The sequence below is a fragment of the Pholcus phalangioides genome, unplaced genomic scaffold, assembly GCF_987345545.1.
Source record: "Pholcus phalangioides strain wild (caught in Gottingen) unplaced genomic scaffold, Ppha-v1.0 ptg000044l_1, whole genome shotgun sequence".
NCBI lineage: Eukaryota > Metazoa > Arthropoda > Arachnida > Araneae > Pholcidae > Pholcus > Pholcus phalangioides.
The window spans coordinates 403,139-421,235 of NW_028301630.1; the positions used below are offsets into that span (position 1 = coordinate 403,139).

At 39.3% G+C, this 18,097-nt stretch overlaps 1 protein-coding gene across 2 annotated transcripts in view; it reads left to right on the forward strand.

Moving 5' to 3' along the window:
- The first annotated feature begins 1,060 nt into the window (after positions 1–1,060).
- mEFG1 (mitochondrial translation elongation factor G 1) overlaps positions 1,061–18,097 on the forward strand; it is a 34,081-nt gene continuing 17,044 nt past the window's right edge. Inside the window, exons 1-11 of one of the 2 annotated variants that reach the window (XM_089255664.1) lie at positions 1,061–1,145; positions 3,933–3,959; positions 6,775–6,894; positions 6,996–7,333; positions 7,461–7,577; positions 9,400–9,473; positions 10,968–11,044; positions 13,453–13,607; positions 14,517–14,595; positions 14,695–14,934; positions 15,702–15,848. In XM_089255664.1, coding sequence (XP_089111790.1) covers positions 6,886–6,894; positions 6,996–7,333; positions 7,461–7,577; positions 9,400–9,473; positions 10,968–11,044; positions 13,453–13,607; positions 14,517–14,595; positions 14,695–14,934; positions 15,702–15,848 — 1,236 coding nt within the window. In that variant the 5' untranslated portion in view covers positions 1,061–1,145; positions 3,933–3,959; positions 6,775–6,885. Of the gene's footprint in view, positions 1,277–3,932; positions 3,960–6,774; positions 6,895–6,995; positions 7,334–7,460; positions 7,578–9,399; positions 9,474–10,967; positions 11,045–13,452; positions 13,608–14,516; positions 14,596–14,694; positions 14,935–15,701; positions 15,849–18,097 lie in introns of both variants that reach the window. The other variant, XM_089255663.1, reaches the window with a different exon arrangement.

The following is an 18,097-nucleotide window of genomic DNA, read 5'->3' on the forward strand; positions in this document are numbered from 1 at the left end:
GCCGATTCGTTAGAAATTCCGTAGAGGAATGTGTATGTTCGGTTAAGTAGTAGTAGTAGTAGCAATAATAAATTGGCTTCTAGAAATGTCAGAAGATTCGAAATTGTGTTAGAGTTCATTGGGCGATGAAGAATTCTTTTCTTCCAAATGTGTCAAGCGATTGCTTGGAAACGTTGCTAAAGAAGTCGACTGATCTAATGCATATATGTATAGATGAATTTACATCATCATCATCGTGCCTTCCCAGCAACAATGACCGTTGATTTGAAGAATAAACGTCAAGTTGGCTTCGTTGAAAATACGTTAAGAACCGGGACATTCTTTCAAAAAAAGTGGAGACAGTCAGAAAAACGAAAAAAAACAGCTATCCTGGCAAATACGGGACATGTTGTCACTCTACGTACGAGCCATCTCTATCTGGCATTAGATGACAGCACCTGCAATATGAATAATATTATGGATATTTCTCTGGTCGTCTGCTTCTTCCAGGTGCTTTGTTTTGAATGTTTCCTTATACTCCGAGAAAATAACTGAACTGTTTATCCAGTTCAATTCATGGGCTCCGTTTACAAGGAGCTGAACTGAATGAAAAATCCTGCTTTTTTTATCAAAAATTCTGCTCAGTGCCTTCAACTTCCTCCAACTTCACGAATAGATGGCAGCACCAACAATATGGATATCACCTGTCGTCTGCTTTCTCAAGGTTATTTGTTTCGGACGTCTCCTTATTCGTGGGGAATAGAACTTGAATTCTTTATTCAGTTCAGTTCGTGAGCTTTGCTCATGAAGAACTGAACTGAATGAAAAATTCTGCTTTTTTTACTCGAAATTCATAATCACTGCAAGAGTCTCTCCCACAACTTCACGAATAGATGGCAGCACTAACAATATGGACGAAAACATCACCTGTCGTCTGCTTTCTCAAGGTTATTTGTTTCGGACGTCTCCTTAATCACGGGGAATAGAACTTGAACTTATCCAGTTCAGTTCTTGAGCTTTGCTCATGAGGAACTGAACTGAATGAAAAAAGTCTGCTCTCTGGACAGGATCGTTACACTTTCCGTAAATTCCCTCATTCGAAGTTCTATCTCAAGCTGGAGGTCACGATGTAAACAACATCTACAATGAGCCGGTAGTGAAATGAAGCAAGTTTCATATTAATTTTCTAATCAACCAATCATTATTTTCCACTGAAGAAATAAAGATCTTTTTAACATAAAAAATGGTTCTAAATATGTACATTCGTATTTTGAGGTGTAACAAGTTTCGGCGACAAGTACGTAACTAATTCGCCATTACTCTATCATTACTCAGTTATTTATGATTTAAAAACAGAGGTGCCCAACCTTCGGCCCGCTGACCAATGCCCGCGAGGTTCATTCAGCCCGCGGAAGGTGTTTCTCCTATACACAACTATAGATACACCGGATTCTGATCCGCGGATTGAAAAGGTTGTGCACCCCCTGAGCTTAGGTGTTTTATTAGGGTCTTGCTGCAGCGTTCAATGTGTGTTTTGATTGGTAACTTATCGCCAAACGCGTAAGTTGATTGGCGATTTCACTGAAATAAACAATGTTTATGAATGAACGCTCTCAAAAAAAAAAAAAATGATGGGTGATGTGGTTTTTTTTTTTTTTTCATGACGGCTTGCTGTTCTGTTCCCCCCATACACACACAGTAAGCGCATCGTGATCCATCACCCCGAATATAAATGCAATAATTATAAATTAATCCATCCTTTAATTTGTCATGACGGCTCATGCTGTCGCTTCGCTTGTTAATCAGCCACCCCACGCAGTAAGCACATCATGACCTTACAACCCTCCGGGGTTGTTGGGACAGTTAATATCAGCCTAGAGAATAAGTGAGCTTAAACTCGGTTATGCCAGTATTTCAGAATGAACTTCATTTCACTTGTGTAATGGTTTAAAAAAAATCACAGAGAAAAATATATCATGCACCGTCACAAAACCGAAGATCAAAGGACAGGAAAAGAAAAGTTTGCAGGTGACAAAGTGTGGATTCGAACTCGAGATCCACAGTGTTATACCCCATTATCAAGGGCGTAGCGAGGGGGGGGGGACTTGGGGGTCTGGTCCCCCCCCCCCCCCCCGAAATGTGAGAAAATGACCGAAAAAAGGGAAAAAGATGGCCAAATCCATTGTTCTGTCACTTTGGTCCCCCCCCCCAAAATGAAAGTGGTCCCCCCCCCCGAACGAAATTTCTGGCTACGCCCCTGCCCATTATGCTAATGACTGTGCCATCGATGAACAGTATGTGGAGTCTTAGTTAAAGTATGTTGTAAAGTTTAAACATCTGCGCCAATTGAGACCGGCTTTCTTTCTTTTAAACCGAGCACAACTCCGGTCTGTTGCCATGGGTCATTGATAATTTTTGTCGAACCACAGTCCTTTTCTGCACACAAGGGCTAATTAGACCGGGACCTACAATTTATTGCCGATTCCGAGCGGCAGGCTTGTTTTTTATACTCATCGAGAGGTTAGTGCTCTAATCCCTGTGTGTCAGGAAACTTGCCATGGGCTAATTTAACATTGAGTGAGTTGTGTGTGTAGCTAACAGTCTGAGTGTATTATAGTGATGTGTCTGATTTTCAGTGCTGCCACCTATGTCAAAAGTGAAGTGTCAAAAATGATTGAATATTTGTACCATTGTAGGCCTGTTGCTCTCTGTGGTGCCTGAAAGTTGAGAACCGCAGATAACTCCAGCCAACCACCACTATGGGGGGGGGGGTGGTTTCAAACATGGGACCTCGAGTCTGTCACTATGGACCAACTTGACCACCACAATGGCTATCGAGAGTAGTAACCTATTTTTGATATTAAGTGTTTGAATATGATTTCTTGAGCGAAGTAAATACCAACTTGACATGGTTTTTTTTCCTTCCAAAATTTCTAACTGGTGGCCATACTTTGAAAATTTTTGTTATTTTGTCCATGCCGGGTTTGAGCCCGGGTTCTTCTCGATGTGGGTCCATCACTATAATATTTAATCCCAAAAACAGAATATTTAATGACAGATAGTAGAACATTAAATTAAATGTCCTGTCAGACAAAACCTGGGCTCTGTACCTTCCGGGATATAAGCCCTTTACCCGTGCTAATATTTTGGAAGGGACAGAGCCTTGAGTTCTTGTCAGGTATGACTGATCATTTAATGATGGAAAACAAACAATTTTTTTTAATAACGAGAAAGACAAAATTAAATACGATATACACAGGAATAAAAATTACAGGCACTACGCAACAAGAAGAAGAAAAAGTGAGTGAACAGCTCTTCTTTTCTTCCTCTCGGACAAAGGGTACACCCCACTGCCATCTATGACCTTAAAATCGTTACAATAGCTCTTGAAAACAACACAGCAATGAGCTTATTTTTTTTTTTTTTATTTACAATAACCCCAGAAGGCATGAAATACACTTATACTGGAAGAAACTTATACTCAGAGTGTGTACGTCACTCCCCTCACAAGCTCAAGGTCAATAAAGCTCTCTTCAATGACAACCAAGGTTGTGTGTTCGTTGTCTAGCGCATTAACGATATTCATCCAACCCTCACATTCCCAGATTTTTTTCTACGTAGCATATTTAATTATTTTGGTTGACAAATCCTTCGACGTTAAGCGACTCTCTTTTTAAAAGGTTCATGCTAAGCATATTTTTCAACAATATATTGCCATAGAGAATGAGGGGAACAAGAATTCTTTTCACACAATCCTAGTTTCATGTTAAGTAGGTTCACATTAACGAGGTTCGACTGTATTACACAATTACACTCTGTGTTTTTTTTTTGCAAATGAGCTTGTTTTGGAGCACTCTCAATAACACTTATGCCTATGTTCGAGATTATTATGAAAACTATGTTATTTTGGCTAGTATTGTGGCTTATATGAATGTTATAATTATTTTTTCCAGGTGCTTCTGCCATGCCGATTTGTCAATGTGAGTATCATAATGTGCATTCGTAAGCTATTTCTGATGGGCGCGTTTGCGGCCACAAAATATTTATCTTTTCCATCGTTGTAAATAATTTGTTACAAATACAGCAACCTGTGGGAATGCTGGGGCTTAGCTGGGTGCTTCTTTGGCCGTCGCTCAGGTTTGTGGGTCCATCCTCATGGGTTTCCTTTTGGGGATGTGGAGCTGCTATTGAGGGCAACAACCTAAAGAGGAGGCTTTGCGCTTGCAGCTAGGACTTAAATAGAGAGTCAGGGTGCTGCTGAAGTGCCCCCACCTTCATCAGGATTTTTACGAGGATGGGCAAACATGATTTCGACGCCTCCACCACTGAAAAAATTCTATGATTTTATGACGGTGTGGGTGGCATGTGGGCTTCGGATGCCCTTCAGAAAGTTGCCAAATGTTGCACCTTGCTTACCACGATTGTTTATTTCCTCTGTGCTTGCCTGCTGCTGCCAGACTTTACAGTCTCGTTTGTATATTAGAGCTTCTTTTAACCTTCTTAGTAAAATAACATTAATAACGGCCGTGTCATAAACTCATACATTTCTTTCTGATTTAATCACAAGTGCAGTTCGGATGCATTAAGATGGCAATAATAACGGCTCGCGAATCTGAACTGTTTCTGTTGAACTGAGGCTTTGCAACTTCAAACCTTGCAGAATTTATTTTTCCGGTGAATTTCGTTTTACATTTTTGTGATTTTTTAAAATTTGATAGTACCAGAGTACCCTTTGGATTATTCTAATATGTAGCATAGATTATTACTGTGCCATGGAGAAGCAAGAATAAGAAAAGGAAAATAAAAATGAATGAGCGGTAGAAAAGCTTTTTTATTTCCTTATGTTAATGCTCTGGGTTGCACCCAAGGTCTTGGCAGCAACTTGGCACCCAATCAGGGGCAGATCTAGAGCTCGCTGTTGGGAGGCGTGATTATTATTTTTTATACATTGTTGTGGATGGGGTGGCCATATGTCCCCGCATTGTCCGGGACAGTTACAGTTTTTTCTGTGTCTCTTTATATTTTTTGTGAAAAAATGCCCCAGTTTTTTCAGTATTTTAGCCGAAGTTTTCTTAAATTTGTTATTCAACCAAAAATATTGATACAAATAATTTTCAACTGGTTTATTGAATGCATATATTATCACGTTCACATTTCGCTTGTAGATATTCCCTATAGATCTGCGCCTGCACCCACTAAGGACAATTGAACTCTGTTTTCACCAAAAACCATTAACATTGATGTCAGTGTACAGAGTTCCAGATAAATGAGGGTTTGTGGGTATTCGAAGCTTGATTGTACACTGCTGGCCACCATAAATGCAACACCCTGAAGGAAGCATGCAAATAATATGAAATTTACAACATGCATTAGCGGAGGTGAGATATGCAAATGATTAGAATTTCAGCGCAGACGCACATCACGCGCGCCTGTGGTGCCACTTCAAAGCACTATTTAAGGCTTGGAGATTTCGACGATTTGAAGTACGGCAATTGTGTTTTTCTTGTGGTTTTTTCAAAAAAACGATCAATTATGCCTCGTAGAAAACAGCGATCATCTTTTGATCAAGTATCCGAGTTCGACAGAGGAAGGATAGTGGCCTACCGAGATTGTGGATTATTTTTCAGGGAAATCGGTAGTCGTGTTGGACGAAACCAAACAACTGTAATGCGGATATGTGATCGTTGGATGCAGGAGGGTACGACGGACCGACGTGTTCGATCGCATCCACCTCACTGCACCACTTCACGTGATGACAGGCGTATTGTGCGTATGGCAGTGACGGATCGCTCAGCCACATCACGAACCATAGCACAGCACATTCAGTCTGTACCGCATCATCCAGTGTCTGCGCGTACCATTCGACGCCGTTTACAGCAGAGTGGTCTGTCCGCAAGACGTCCATTGCTTCGTCGACCCTTGACGCAGAACCACAGACGTCTCCGCCGCCAATGGTGCGATGAAAGAAGGATGTGGACGGCACAATGGAATGAAATTGTCTTTACTGACGAGTCACGCTTCTGTCTGCAACAGCACGATGGTCGGATTCGAGTCTGGAGACACCGTGGAGAGAGGATGCTGAACAGCTGCGTTATGCACCGCCACATTGGTCCTGCACCGGATATTATGGTGTGGGGCGGTATTGGATATCACTCCCGCACTCCTCTAGTACGCATTGCCGGTACTTTAAAAAGCCAGCGCTACATCTCAGAGGTGTTGGAGCCAGTTGTCCTTCCTTACCTTCAGGGCTTGCCCACAGCCATATTTCAACAGGATAATGCGCGACCACACGTGGCACGCATTGTCCAAAGGTTCTTCGTCAATCGCCAGATTGAATTGCTTCCCTGGCCAGCTCGCTCTCCGGATCTTTCGCCGATAGAAAACATGTGGTCCATGGTTGCTCAACGATTGACCCAGCTTACATCCCCAGCTGCCACACCAGATCAACTTTGGCAACGCGTGGAAGCTGCTTGGTCTGCTGTACCCCAAGAACACATCTAAAGTCTCTTTGAATCAATGCCGAGGCGTGTGGCAGCGGTGATCTCCAACAATGGCGGCTACTCTGGCTACTGATTTTGGCAGGAACCACACTTCACAGAAGTCTATAAATTTAATCATTTGATGCTTGGTCAACATGTTATCTACAAAATAAATATTGTTGCGATATCTCTTATCTTTCTTGGTGTTGCAATTTGGGTGGCCAGCAGTGTAGTTAGAAATTCTTTCACATTTTTATCAACTAAATATGACTTTTGTTAATTGTGATGGTTTGGTTGTGACATGTTTCTACAACAGGTTGGCAGCCCGGTGGAGAAATTACGGAACATTGGTATCTCAGCACATATTGATTCTGGAAAGACCACTCTCACAGAACGCCTCTTGTTTTATACAGGACGGATCGAAGAGATGCATGAGGTAGTTTTAACACTTTTCTTTAAACAGGCTTTCGAGAAATCCGAGAGTCTGTTATCAGATATATTTTTTTCTTACATCGATTTTCTGTCATTCGTTCGCAGGTTAAAGGCAAAGACAGAGTTGGTGCGAAGATGGATTCCATGGAGTTGGAGAGACAAAGAGGGATCACGATAAAATCCGCAGCTACTTACGTTCACTGGAAAGGGATGAATGTCAACATCATCGACACGCCCGGTCATGTGGATTTCACCGTGGAAGTGGAAAGATCTCTGCGTGTTCTGGACGGGGCCGTACTCGTCGTGTGCAGTGTCGGCGGGGTACAGTCGCAGACCATGACCGTGCACAGGCAGATGAAGCGGTACGATGTCCCTTTCATCACGTTCATTAATAAGCTGGACAGAGGAAGCGCGAATCCATACAGAGCACTTTCCCATATGAGGTTGAGTATCCTTTACTCATAAATATGTGCTTTCTACGAGCGTTATTTTTATATTTTGTTTCACTTACATTGATTGAGAAAATTATTGATTTTGCACAAAATAAAATTCTCTGCTTCACGTCTTTAGGTCGAAGTTAAATCAAAACTGTTCTTTGGTTCAGATCCCTATCGGTTCTGAGAGCGAATTCTGTGGTGTTGTTGATCTTATCAAGAGAAGGGCTTTATTTTTTGAAGGAGAGAGTGGGCAAGTATATCTGTTTATTTAATTTTTGATGCTTTTTTGGCTGACTGTTTGACTCGGAACCTAGGAGCTGAGGCCATTTGAGCCCCCGAAATAAATTTTGTAAGGGGACTGAGGCCCCCCTCACCCCAATAGCTTCTAAACAAACAATGCAATGCACCTCCCATCTCTTGTGTATGCGATTCAGTTCTGTACATACGGGACGACCAGCAACTTTTAGCTCCCCCTGCCAATGTTTTCTCTTATGTCACCGCCTCTGTCAGAACCCCACGGCTTAGTGATGATTGCTTGTTAAAATTGTGAAAAGGTCTGAAATAATATTTTGTTTGAACTTTTCGAGGACGTGGTGACTTTTTTTTCATGTCAGTAGAGATGCATCATATAAATTCCGAAACTTTTTTTGTTGTAGTCAGACTCAAATTTAGTAATTAATTCTCAATAATCCAGCCCATCTAGTTGCCTGCGATTTTTTTCTTTGAGCATAGAAGAAGAAAACATGTCACTGCATGTGTGTTCACAGAAATTTTGAAGATTTAAATGAATAAATCAGCAATTTTCAACCTTTTCTGGCTCGCTAAGCTCTTTTCAGTGTATATTTCATAGTGGAGCCCTTTTTAGTATATTATTCATATGGCGGTAGCCTTTAGGCCTCTTTTTTTTTTTTTGTTTATCAAAAATTTACTTATTTTATTATCCTCGAGTGGCCACAGAGCCCCTGGGAAGTGCACACGGAGCACCGGTTGAGAACCGCTGGAATAAATGAACTTTTCCAACTAAGAAATTGAATTTTCTAGATGTTATGCTGAGACTGATATTTTGAAATAAAAGTGATTTGTCTACTCCGGGAATCGAACCCAGGTCCCCTTGTATACCGGGCCAAGTGCGTTAACCAATACACCAGAGAGACACTTTTCAATTCCTTATAACACGCATTAGTAGCATGTGAGTGGAGACATAGCAGCCTCCCTTAACTACAGCAGTTTTCACCCCAGTTGGCATTTTTGTATGAAGAGATGGTGCTAATGTGTCTTATAAGGAATTTGAAAAGTGCGTCTCTGGAGTATTGGTTAGTGCACTTGCCCGGTACGCAAAGGGACCCGGGTTTGATTCCCGGAGATGAATCTTTTTTTTTTCCAAGTATCAGTTTCAGCATAACATCCAGAAAATACAATTTCTCAGTATATTTTGAGCCGAAAAAATACTATCTCTTTTCCAACTAACTTCTGGAAATCCAATGATTTCAGTGATCTGGCATACATTGGTCTGGTATGTGCTTTATTAGCAAAAGTTTATATGAAAGTTATGCACATTTCGAAAGTTTCAGGCGCCAATATCTATTTCAAAACCACCATGGTGACCTGGCAACAGTGCCATCTTAACCCAAGGGCCCACCAGGTCATGGCCGGGGCCTCAACTCAAGAGAAGCGGGGCCTTATAAAAATGAGAAATGGTTGAATTTTTGAGAATTTGTCAGTAGGACCTCAGAAAAATCACTTGGCCAGTAGGCCCATGATGCTCTTAAGATGGCACTGCCTAGCAAACATGGAAATTAATTAAGCTTTCAATGATTGTAAGAGTTAGATCCACGATCATGCCCCAGCTGATTCAAACTCAGAGCCAAAAATTAAATTAGTGAACCAAACACATTCTTTAGTCCTATGCTTTGACCATAATCCTGGTATGTGCAATGGAACCTCGTTGAGTCGCAGGTGCACAGAAAATATTTTTTTTTATTAACTGCTCATTATGATTACTGTTAATTACGGTTTTAGGCAAAAAAAAGAGAAAAAATATCAACTAACCATAACTTTTTGATTCCTTTCAGTGAAGTAGTAAGAGAAGCTGAACCTCCGCCGGACATGAAAAGCGAAATGGAAGCCAGGCGCCAGGAGCTCATAGGTATTAGGCTTTTTTTTTTCTCATTAAAGTAAATTCTAGGCCAGAGAGTATTTCAAACTTACCATATTCTCTGGCATTAGCCAGTGTGCCTGGAAACATCTAGGGAGACCAGCATGCCGGGAAACTTAAATTACAGATTCTTGGAAATTCTTAACTATCTTTTTATTATAAAAAAAAATCTATCGAATTGGCCGAATGCATGCTGTGATTTTTATTGAACTTTGCTTTTCCTGGCATATGCCGGGAATGGACCAGACCCCAACATTCAAAACTCTAGCGTCCCTCGAGTTTGGCACCATTCCGGCTTATGCAGGGATATACCTTATTTGTTGTCACTCCCTTTTCATAAAAATGATGTACCCATGTCATCCCCCTCTCTACTCCACTAAGCCTGTTTTTCCCAAAGTAAACAATACTTTGTTAGCTTGGGATATCATGGGGGTAGCTTGTGTTAGGGGGGCCTATGAGGGGAAAAAATTGAAGGGGGGCAACAGAACAAAAGCTTGGGAAAATACATACTTGGCAAGCCCATGGGATCGTAAGTCCAAGGATTGGCTTAGAGCTGTAGCTTTTACTGCCCCTGCCGAGGCCCACTTCAGTGTCCCCCCACCCCAAGAGGCAATATTGCCCACTTTTGGAAACATTGCTCTAGGCATTTTGCCATTTGTAAAACTCAATTACAAAATCCAGTTTCTTTTCTTTTTTTTTTGCTGAAAAATATCACTGCACCCCTCCTACCATCTTCCAATTCGCTGTAGGTGCAAATTAAGGGAAATAAGGAAAATGTGTTCCATTAAGGAAACAACTTTACAAAATATCTTGGGGGGGGGGGGGGAGTTTGTCAATGCTGCAATAAGAGGCTTTAAATCAAGGCGAGGCAAGATCTCATCATTGCTTCCTTTTAAACTTAGCGCAACTCTAGTCTATCACCATAGGCAATTTACTACCAAGTGAGTTGTGCTGGAAGTGTGAGTGTAATACCTAACAATCCAAGTGCACATCTAGTGTTACGTCTGGTTTTTTTCAGTACTGTCATCCATATTACAGAAGTGAGTGAAGTGTAATGATTGAATGTTTGTACCATTGTAGACCTGTTGCTCTCTGTGGCGAGAATTTTTAACGGGGAGATTGGCTCGTATTCACACCTTAAAGCTGGGAACCAGAACCACAGAAAACTTCAACCAACCACCACTGTGGCGGGTCAAACCCAGGTCTGTTACTATGACCACTCGATCATCACACTGGTTTGCAGCTTATAGTGATGCAGCTGGAAAAATATATCTGCCCGTGTGTGAGACTTATTTTTTTATTTTTGGTGCCCAACCACCTTTTTTTTGGTCAACAAAGTGTATTTTGCCCTTTCAACTCGGATTTGGGGCCCCTCCTAGAGTCCTTTGCTACACTATAGCTTACTACTACTGGTCTAGTGCAATTATTATGTGAGTCTTTCATCCGATATTTGTCTATAATTTTTATTCTTTTGACTTCCATCAGAAAATCTTTCCAATTGTGACGATGTCCTGGGAGAGATGTTTCTTGAAGAAAAGCAAATAAGCGAAGAAGACATAATGGTAATTACTTCATCATGTATATTACAAATCGCACATGTCGGGGGGACAAATGAAATACAGTAGACTTTCGTTAATCTTGGACATACGAAACCAGGGTGTGTTGTATTACTGGAAGTTAATTGAAAAAGTCCATTTAAGTAATATAAATTTCTGCTCACAGACATGTTTTCCTCTTCTATGAAGAAAACCTGCCTAAAAATGCTGTATATTACTGGAAGGGCCTGCCTATCGTATGGCCAAATTATCAGGAGTCTACTGTAGCTTGAAAAGCACAGTGAGCATAAAATAACTATGAGCCTAGTGGTCGCAGAAAATCTCAAGGAATACAAGTATAAATCGAGATATTGCTATTTTAGAATCGAGATATTGTTATTCACTTGAGAATGGGAAGAGAGCAAAAACATAGCTCTCGCAGTTACAGTTACGGTAGCATAATTTTGAAAAATTCAAATGACAACACTCCCCTTTATGCATTGCAAAGTGATTGGCACAGTGAAAAACCATAAATGGCATTGGAACAGATAAACATTGTCACACGCCAAAAGTGATATTCTTCATGGCTGAACAGCATAGCATCGAATCTCATTATCACAGGGCTCCTTATGCACTTAAAGCTCTCCCGGGCCGTGTCTATGCATTAAACACAGACAAAAAAATGTGGGAACTAATGCAGATCACATTACTACCACAGTAAGTTCTCCACTAAGGAGTTAGTACACCAACCCCTTGGTGAGATCTTTCTTTCACTACATCCTGCACCAGAGCTCATGATACCACAAGTACCTTTCCAAATGCCATTCATGGTTTTTCACTATGCAGATGGTTTTCACTTATCAATGCATAAAAGTTGATATTATCATTTTAATTTTTCAAAATTTTAGTGCTGTCGCCGTAACTCAGAGGAATAAGGTTTTGTTTTCTTCTTCATTCTCGAGCTCATATTTTGAAACATCATATCACAAATTTCATTTACATTCCTTGATTTTTGCGGCTGTTAGGGCCTCGTATATTGGCAAAGTTATTTTATGACACCCTCTACTAAAAGTGCAGTGTAAGCGATGAATATACAGTCAAACCCTGTTATAATGTTAGCTTCCAGGGGTGGCTGTTGCTCCAAGCAATGAATTTCCGAGCTTTTCAGCGATAGCAAAACATACTTTATTGGAACTTAGTATCTTCAAAATGCATAATCTCAAAATTCATACCATTTTCCTCACCATTCCTCAACCAAGAATGCTCCTCTGTTGCTGTTCGAATTGACGTTCTCAAACAGCCGCTCGTTACTCAAGCACAAAGTTACAATTTACCACTTTTTTTTTTTAGCAGCGGCTCAATGGCTTCCTACGATAGCGCCCCCGCCCCTCATTGTACCGCCAAATATTATGAACAGTATTTATGTGAAAAATTGTAAAAAAAAAAATGAGCGAGCTTAAATAAACCTACAAAAATATGCACTTATACTGAAAATTCTTTGATTTTATGTATTTGTATGCATTAATGCTGAAAAGAGGTAATACTAAAACATATAATCCAGGCTCTAGTAATCATCAAACCAATACAGACTAAAGAAACAATGCCACTTTTTTTTTTTTTACTTATAAAATGTGTCGCTAAATTTATTCAGAGCTAAAATTATTTCAAAGGTAAATGTATGTTTTTATAAGTTTTATATCAAGGAATATATTTGAATAATTTTACAATGTTTAGAATTGTGCGAATTTTTTAGCTTAAAATTGAATGCATATAAAATAGGTTATTTTATTTATGGAGTAATACTAATAAGACACTGAGACACTGTAGTTCATAATTAACATGTAAATTTATGTAATGGAGCTTCTCTGAAACGCTATTCTGACCATAATGCCAAACTCGTCATAGTGTCAAAATTCTTTGAAATGGATGGTTGGATTACAACAGGATTCGCAGGGCCGTCATTTCAACTTTTTCCAGGGATGGGGGGGGGGGGGGCAGCAAAGATATGTACTCATATATATATATATATAATTTTTAGTGTATTTTCAAAAGCCGGGGGGGGGGCAACCCCCCTTCTGACCTACCCCCAAATGACGGGCCTGGGGATTCGACTCTATCTCAATTCTGATAGTTCATTAATTTTCAACCTTAGTTCTAGTAAAAAGTGTGAGGTATCTAAATGTGTGTATCTGGAATGTCAGAACAGGCATTCTGAACGAGGTGCATTTTAACAAAGGGCTACTGTAAAATCTTATTTCATTTTAAAAACTCGAAGCATAGTAGATTAAAAGAGAATTAAGAGGATGGAAATATATTCATTACCTAATGTTAGCATCAAATTACCTGGCAAAGCTTATAGAAATTCGCAAATGCGCTTTAGTATTATGCAAGTAAAATTATCCAGAGATCATTGAAGAGATTTTTTGTTTATATAGAATGCTATCCGAAGAACGTGCATTGACAGGAAATTCACTCCAGTGCTCGTAGGTTCAGCCCTAAAGAATAAAGGTGTTCAACCTGTGTTGGATGCTATCGTGTCTTATCTTCCAAATCCTTCCGAAGTGAAAAATTATGCTCTGAAAGAAACTGGGTAAGATTTCATTGCATTATGTTGTAGCATAACCTGCTCTTAGCAGACACTTGTATTACAGGGAAATATTTCTATAAATATAATGCTGCCATATTGATGTAAACTTTCCCATTTTCTGCAACCATGTGTAAGGTGTTCAGTACGGCACAGTATGTTTCATTCTGTTTAACATTGTGAAGCATGGATCATTGGGGGGGGGGGGGTTATTTTTTCAAGAAATTCACTTAAATATCTTGTTAAATGTTGTTTTTTTTATGTTCAACACATTATTATCATGTTCGTGTGTGAGGAATGCACTTTTTTATGCTTGCAGGAAAGTGCCTGCTGCCATCTTGGCTATTGGGATCAAAGCATTTATTTCATACTAGCTATAATACCCAGTGCTGCCTGGGGTTTCTTCAGTTACCGGCAGGATTGAAGAAGTGGCAAACCATTATAAAGGCATATGCATGTCGGAAACGCATTGTTTGAGAATCATGGTAACCAAAGTAAACATTCTGAAAATGATTCTTGAGACCCAGGATCCATTGTTGCCTTACAGTTTTTTTGCCCAGCACTGACAAACTTTTAACATAGCCTATCGTTCAAGATGGGTCCTGTTTGTTGCATATACAAAATTTGGCGATGCTAGATCTAAGATTTGTATAGAGAACACACAGACAGAAAAGGAATTTTATATATATATAGATAACATGTAAATTTTCATTTTTGTCTGTGCCCTCCCCCCCTTTTTCCCCCTCCCCTTTCCATGCACACAGAAGTTGACCAAAAAGTTTTGAGTCGCTGTCTAATCTCTCTGGCGATAAAATTTATGGCTTCTAGAACAATTTAAATGTTCCATATAAAGCTGCCAAATACCGAAATGTTGAAATTTATCAATTGATGATTTTGTTTGTTTTTCCCCCTCAGCGGTGAAACGCAGAAGATTCTGATGAGCTCTTTGAGAGACGATTCAAATCCATTTATATGTTTGGCATTTAAGCTTGAGGTGAATAATGGCTATTGTGTTACTTTTCTGTATTAAAACCTTTATAATGCTTTTCATAATAATTTTGATATATGTTTAATACATTTATTTTTCTTCCAGGCTGCAAGATTCGGACAAATGACCTATCTGAGAATATATCAAGGCTGCCTTAAAAAGGGTGAACTCCTTTACAATGCTAGAACAGGAAAGAAATTTCGAGCTGTTCGCCTGGTGAGGATGCACTCGGATGAAATGGAAGACATTGAAGAAGCTTATGCTGGGGACATTTGTGCAGTTTTTGGTTTGGATTGTGCGAGTGGGGATACTTTTGTCACTGACAAGAATCTCAGGCTCACAATGGTATATTTTTTTTTTTCAGGATTGTTTCTGCTCATTTTTTCTTCCCTCAACTATTCAAACACAGCCAGGATCAAATTGTGCTTTCTAATTATGGCATAATACAGCTTGTAGCACATAATCGAAGAGATCAAAGCAAATATTTGATGTTACATGATACAAAATGAATAAGAAAAAAGTTATCGCCCATTAAAGTGGCAAAATATTTCTTTGTGAGTTTGTATTTCACTTCTATAGTGTTCTGCTTTAACCCTCTCCCGGACGTAAATCATTTCACAGGCAAATGCGTCAAGTGTTTCAGGGAGTTCAATTTGGGCTTTATGTAAGAATTTTTGATTTCTGTATTAATTCTGGGGGGGGGGGTGTTGCTTAAGCCCATACTGTAGAATACTGTTCAGGCGGCTCTGGCCCCACTGTATTATGAATGTTATTGTAGAAATCCTTTTGTTGCATTGCCTTCTTACTCTAATTTTCCTGTACAAGGTGTAAGAATATGATAGAATGTTCTATTGCTTAAATCAACTTTGCAAAATATCTGGGCTCATCATTGCTAAAATAAAAAGCTTTTGATGAGACGCAGATATCTTGTCAGTGCTGAAGTTCAGTGCATCAGGTTTGGCCAGATGTCTGGACAATACTGGGTGAAAGGAAATACTATTACTGTTTTAGATTAGATACTATTAGTTCATGTTCATTGGTGTGTCTCTTAGTACTCACATTATAATTTACTGTTTCTACCGTGTGTCATTTGTTGTGTATTTTATTGGTAGGAATCCATGTATGTGCCAGACCCAGTTATATCCATGTCTATAAAGCCAAAGACCAAGAAAGATGCTGACAACTTTTCGAAAGCTATAAATAGGTTCACCAAGGAAGATCCCACCTTCCACATGTACTATGACGTTGAAAATAAAGAGGTGAATAATGATGTTTTCTTATTATCGCTGCGAAATTATCTATTTACCAATGTAATACGATCTGCATTTTCCCATCTTCAAACAAAGTATTCAGCTGCCGAAACCAAAAAATAGAAACCAATGAATCAGAAGACTCCTCTCAATGAAGGTGTATCTTATGCGGCTCTCTGCCTTTTGATTCCAGAAGCTGAAGATTTTTATGGAAAAGATCATTTCATTTGTCATCAAGATTTTGACCAAGAAGCAGTGTTGATGCTGCAGGAATTCACGCAGGAAAAATATTGATGATAAATTAAATTTCCATACAAGTCTTCAACTACTGCAATCAAAAAGGAGGGAGCCTAATTTACACCTCCATTGAGAGAAGTCTTCCGATTCAGTGGTCTCTTTCTTGGTTCCAGCAGCTGAAGACTTTGTTTGAAGATGAAAACCACAGATCATATCGAGAATTCGGCAAATGTCCATCAAACATTATTGATACTTTAGTGATTTCGTGATATCTGATTTCTATTCCTGATGCTGATCTTATCAAGAGATTGTAGAGTCGAGCTGAAAAACAGTCTGATCAATTGCAAACCAACCATTGATGGGCCCTACAATTCATGGCTGAGGTCTTATCCAGATCCTCATAAATTCAATGCTTTGAGGCATAAAATTCATGGTCAGTGTCAAAGATGGCTGCAGTACAATGTGTATTCGTATGATATTGGTATGCATTTTCTGATATGGGGCCATTCAAATATTACGTAAGCAAATTTTCAGCCATTTTTGACCCCCCTCGTCAGCAAAATTTCATCAGCAGCTTAGAATATTTCATATCTTCAAAAAGGGTGGTTGATGATGTAAGCAACCTTCAAACCCCCCTCCCCCCTTGGCATCTTATGTCATCAAATCCGAAACCCCCTCCCCCCTCCTCGATGCTGACGTAATACTTGAATGACCCCTATTGTCCAAGCAAGTACACACATAGACATAATTTTGCGTTTGCAGAAATGTCCTATATGTGACAATTGAACTATTCTAGATTCACGTGTACAACTAGAAAAGACATACAACACTTATTCGATCAAGTTTATTTAAATTTGCATGAGAATATTCATGTCATAATCCATTTTAAGCCATATGCGTTCTAATTTTTTGAAACAACTTTTGGGTCCTAATTTTTTGAAACAGTGGAAAAAGTAATATAGAATTTTAAGAAACATTCAATCTACTTTTTGCAGATTTTTCACTGTGGGTCTGCTCAAGAAAAACCTCTTAGAAGATGAAATGCAAATTACAGTCATACTCTTAATTTGGGCTTTCCAGCTTTAAGTATTCTCGTAAAGTTCTGCGATGATGGATGTTAGTTAACTGAATTTTAAGTTGTCAAGTACTTTAAAATGCATGCCAACATTGAAGCCTGTATGCACAGGTGTATAGTTGGTAAGTTATTAAGTAGATAAGTAAAAAATAGAGTCTGGTCTGTTTTTTAGATTAAGTGTGCACTATGAGCATGCACCAGTGGGCATAGTCTCGAGTATCCAATGAGCATTCACTACTTCATTACTTACATTGGGACAGATTTTAGAACACTTGACGACTTGAAATTTAATTAACTACTTAATCACTTGTCTCCTGTAAACAGGCTTCAAGATTGTAAGCACCTGCGTTAAGGGATTACAACTCTTTGCCTGACTACTCATATTTGTATCAGTCACTAGTCTTTGAATTTTCATTTTTTCAGAGTTCCTCCGAGCCAGCTCTTTCATTTCCACAGACTTCACTACAGTAGAAGCTCCCTTAACGGAATCCCTGTTGGTAGACACCTCCCATTAATGGAAACTTTTCTGATGCGCGGTTCTGTGGAATAGGGCTTTAATGTATTTCACTCCCCCATTAGTGGACACTCTCGATAGCGGACAGTAAAATCAGGCAAACTCTAATTTGTGAATTTTTGTTCATAAATCGGGTTTTTATGTTCGGGTTTTGTTCATAAATTTATCGTATTCAACGGTGACTATGTATAATCAAAAGCTTGTATTAGCAAATATGATAATACATCAATTAATTACTTGATTAACTGAAAATAATTATGGTCCAAGATGCTGATTCAAAATGGTAATGTTGGTTTTGTTTGCGCATGTTGGTACATGTGAAAAAAGCTACATAACTGATTATGTTATTATGAACGTTCATTTCTTCACACTTATTTTAATTTTTTATTGCAAAATATGTGTAGTGCACATTTTACATGCAAAAATATAATT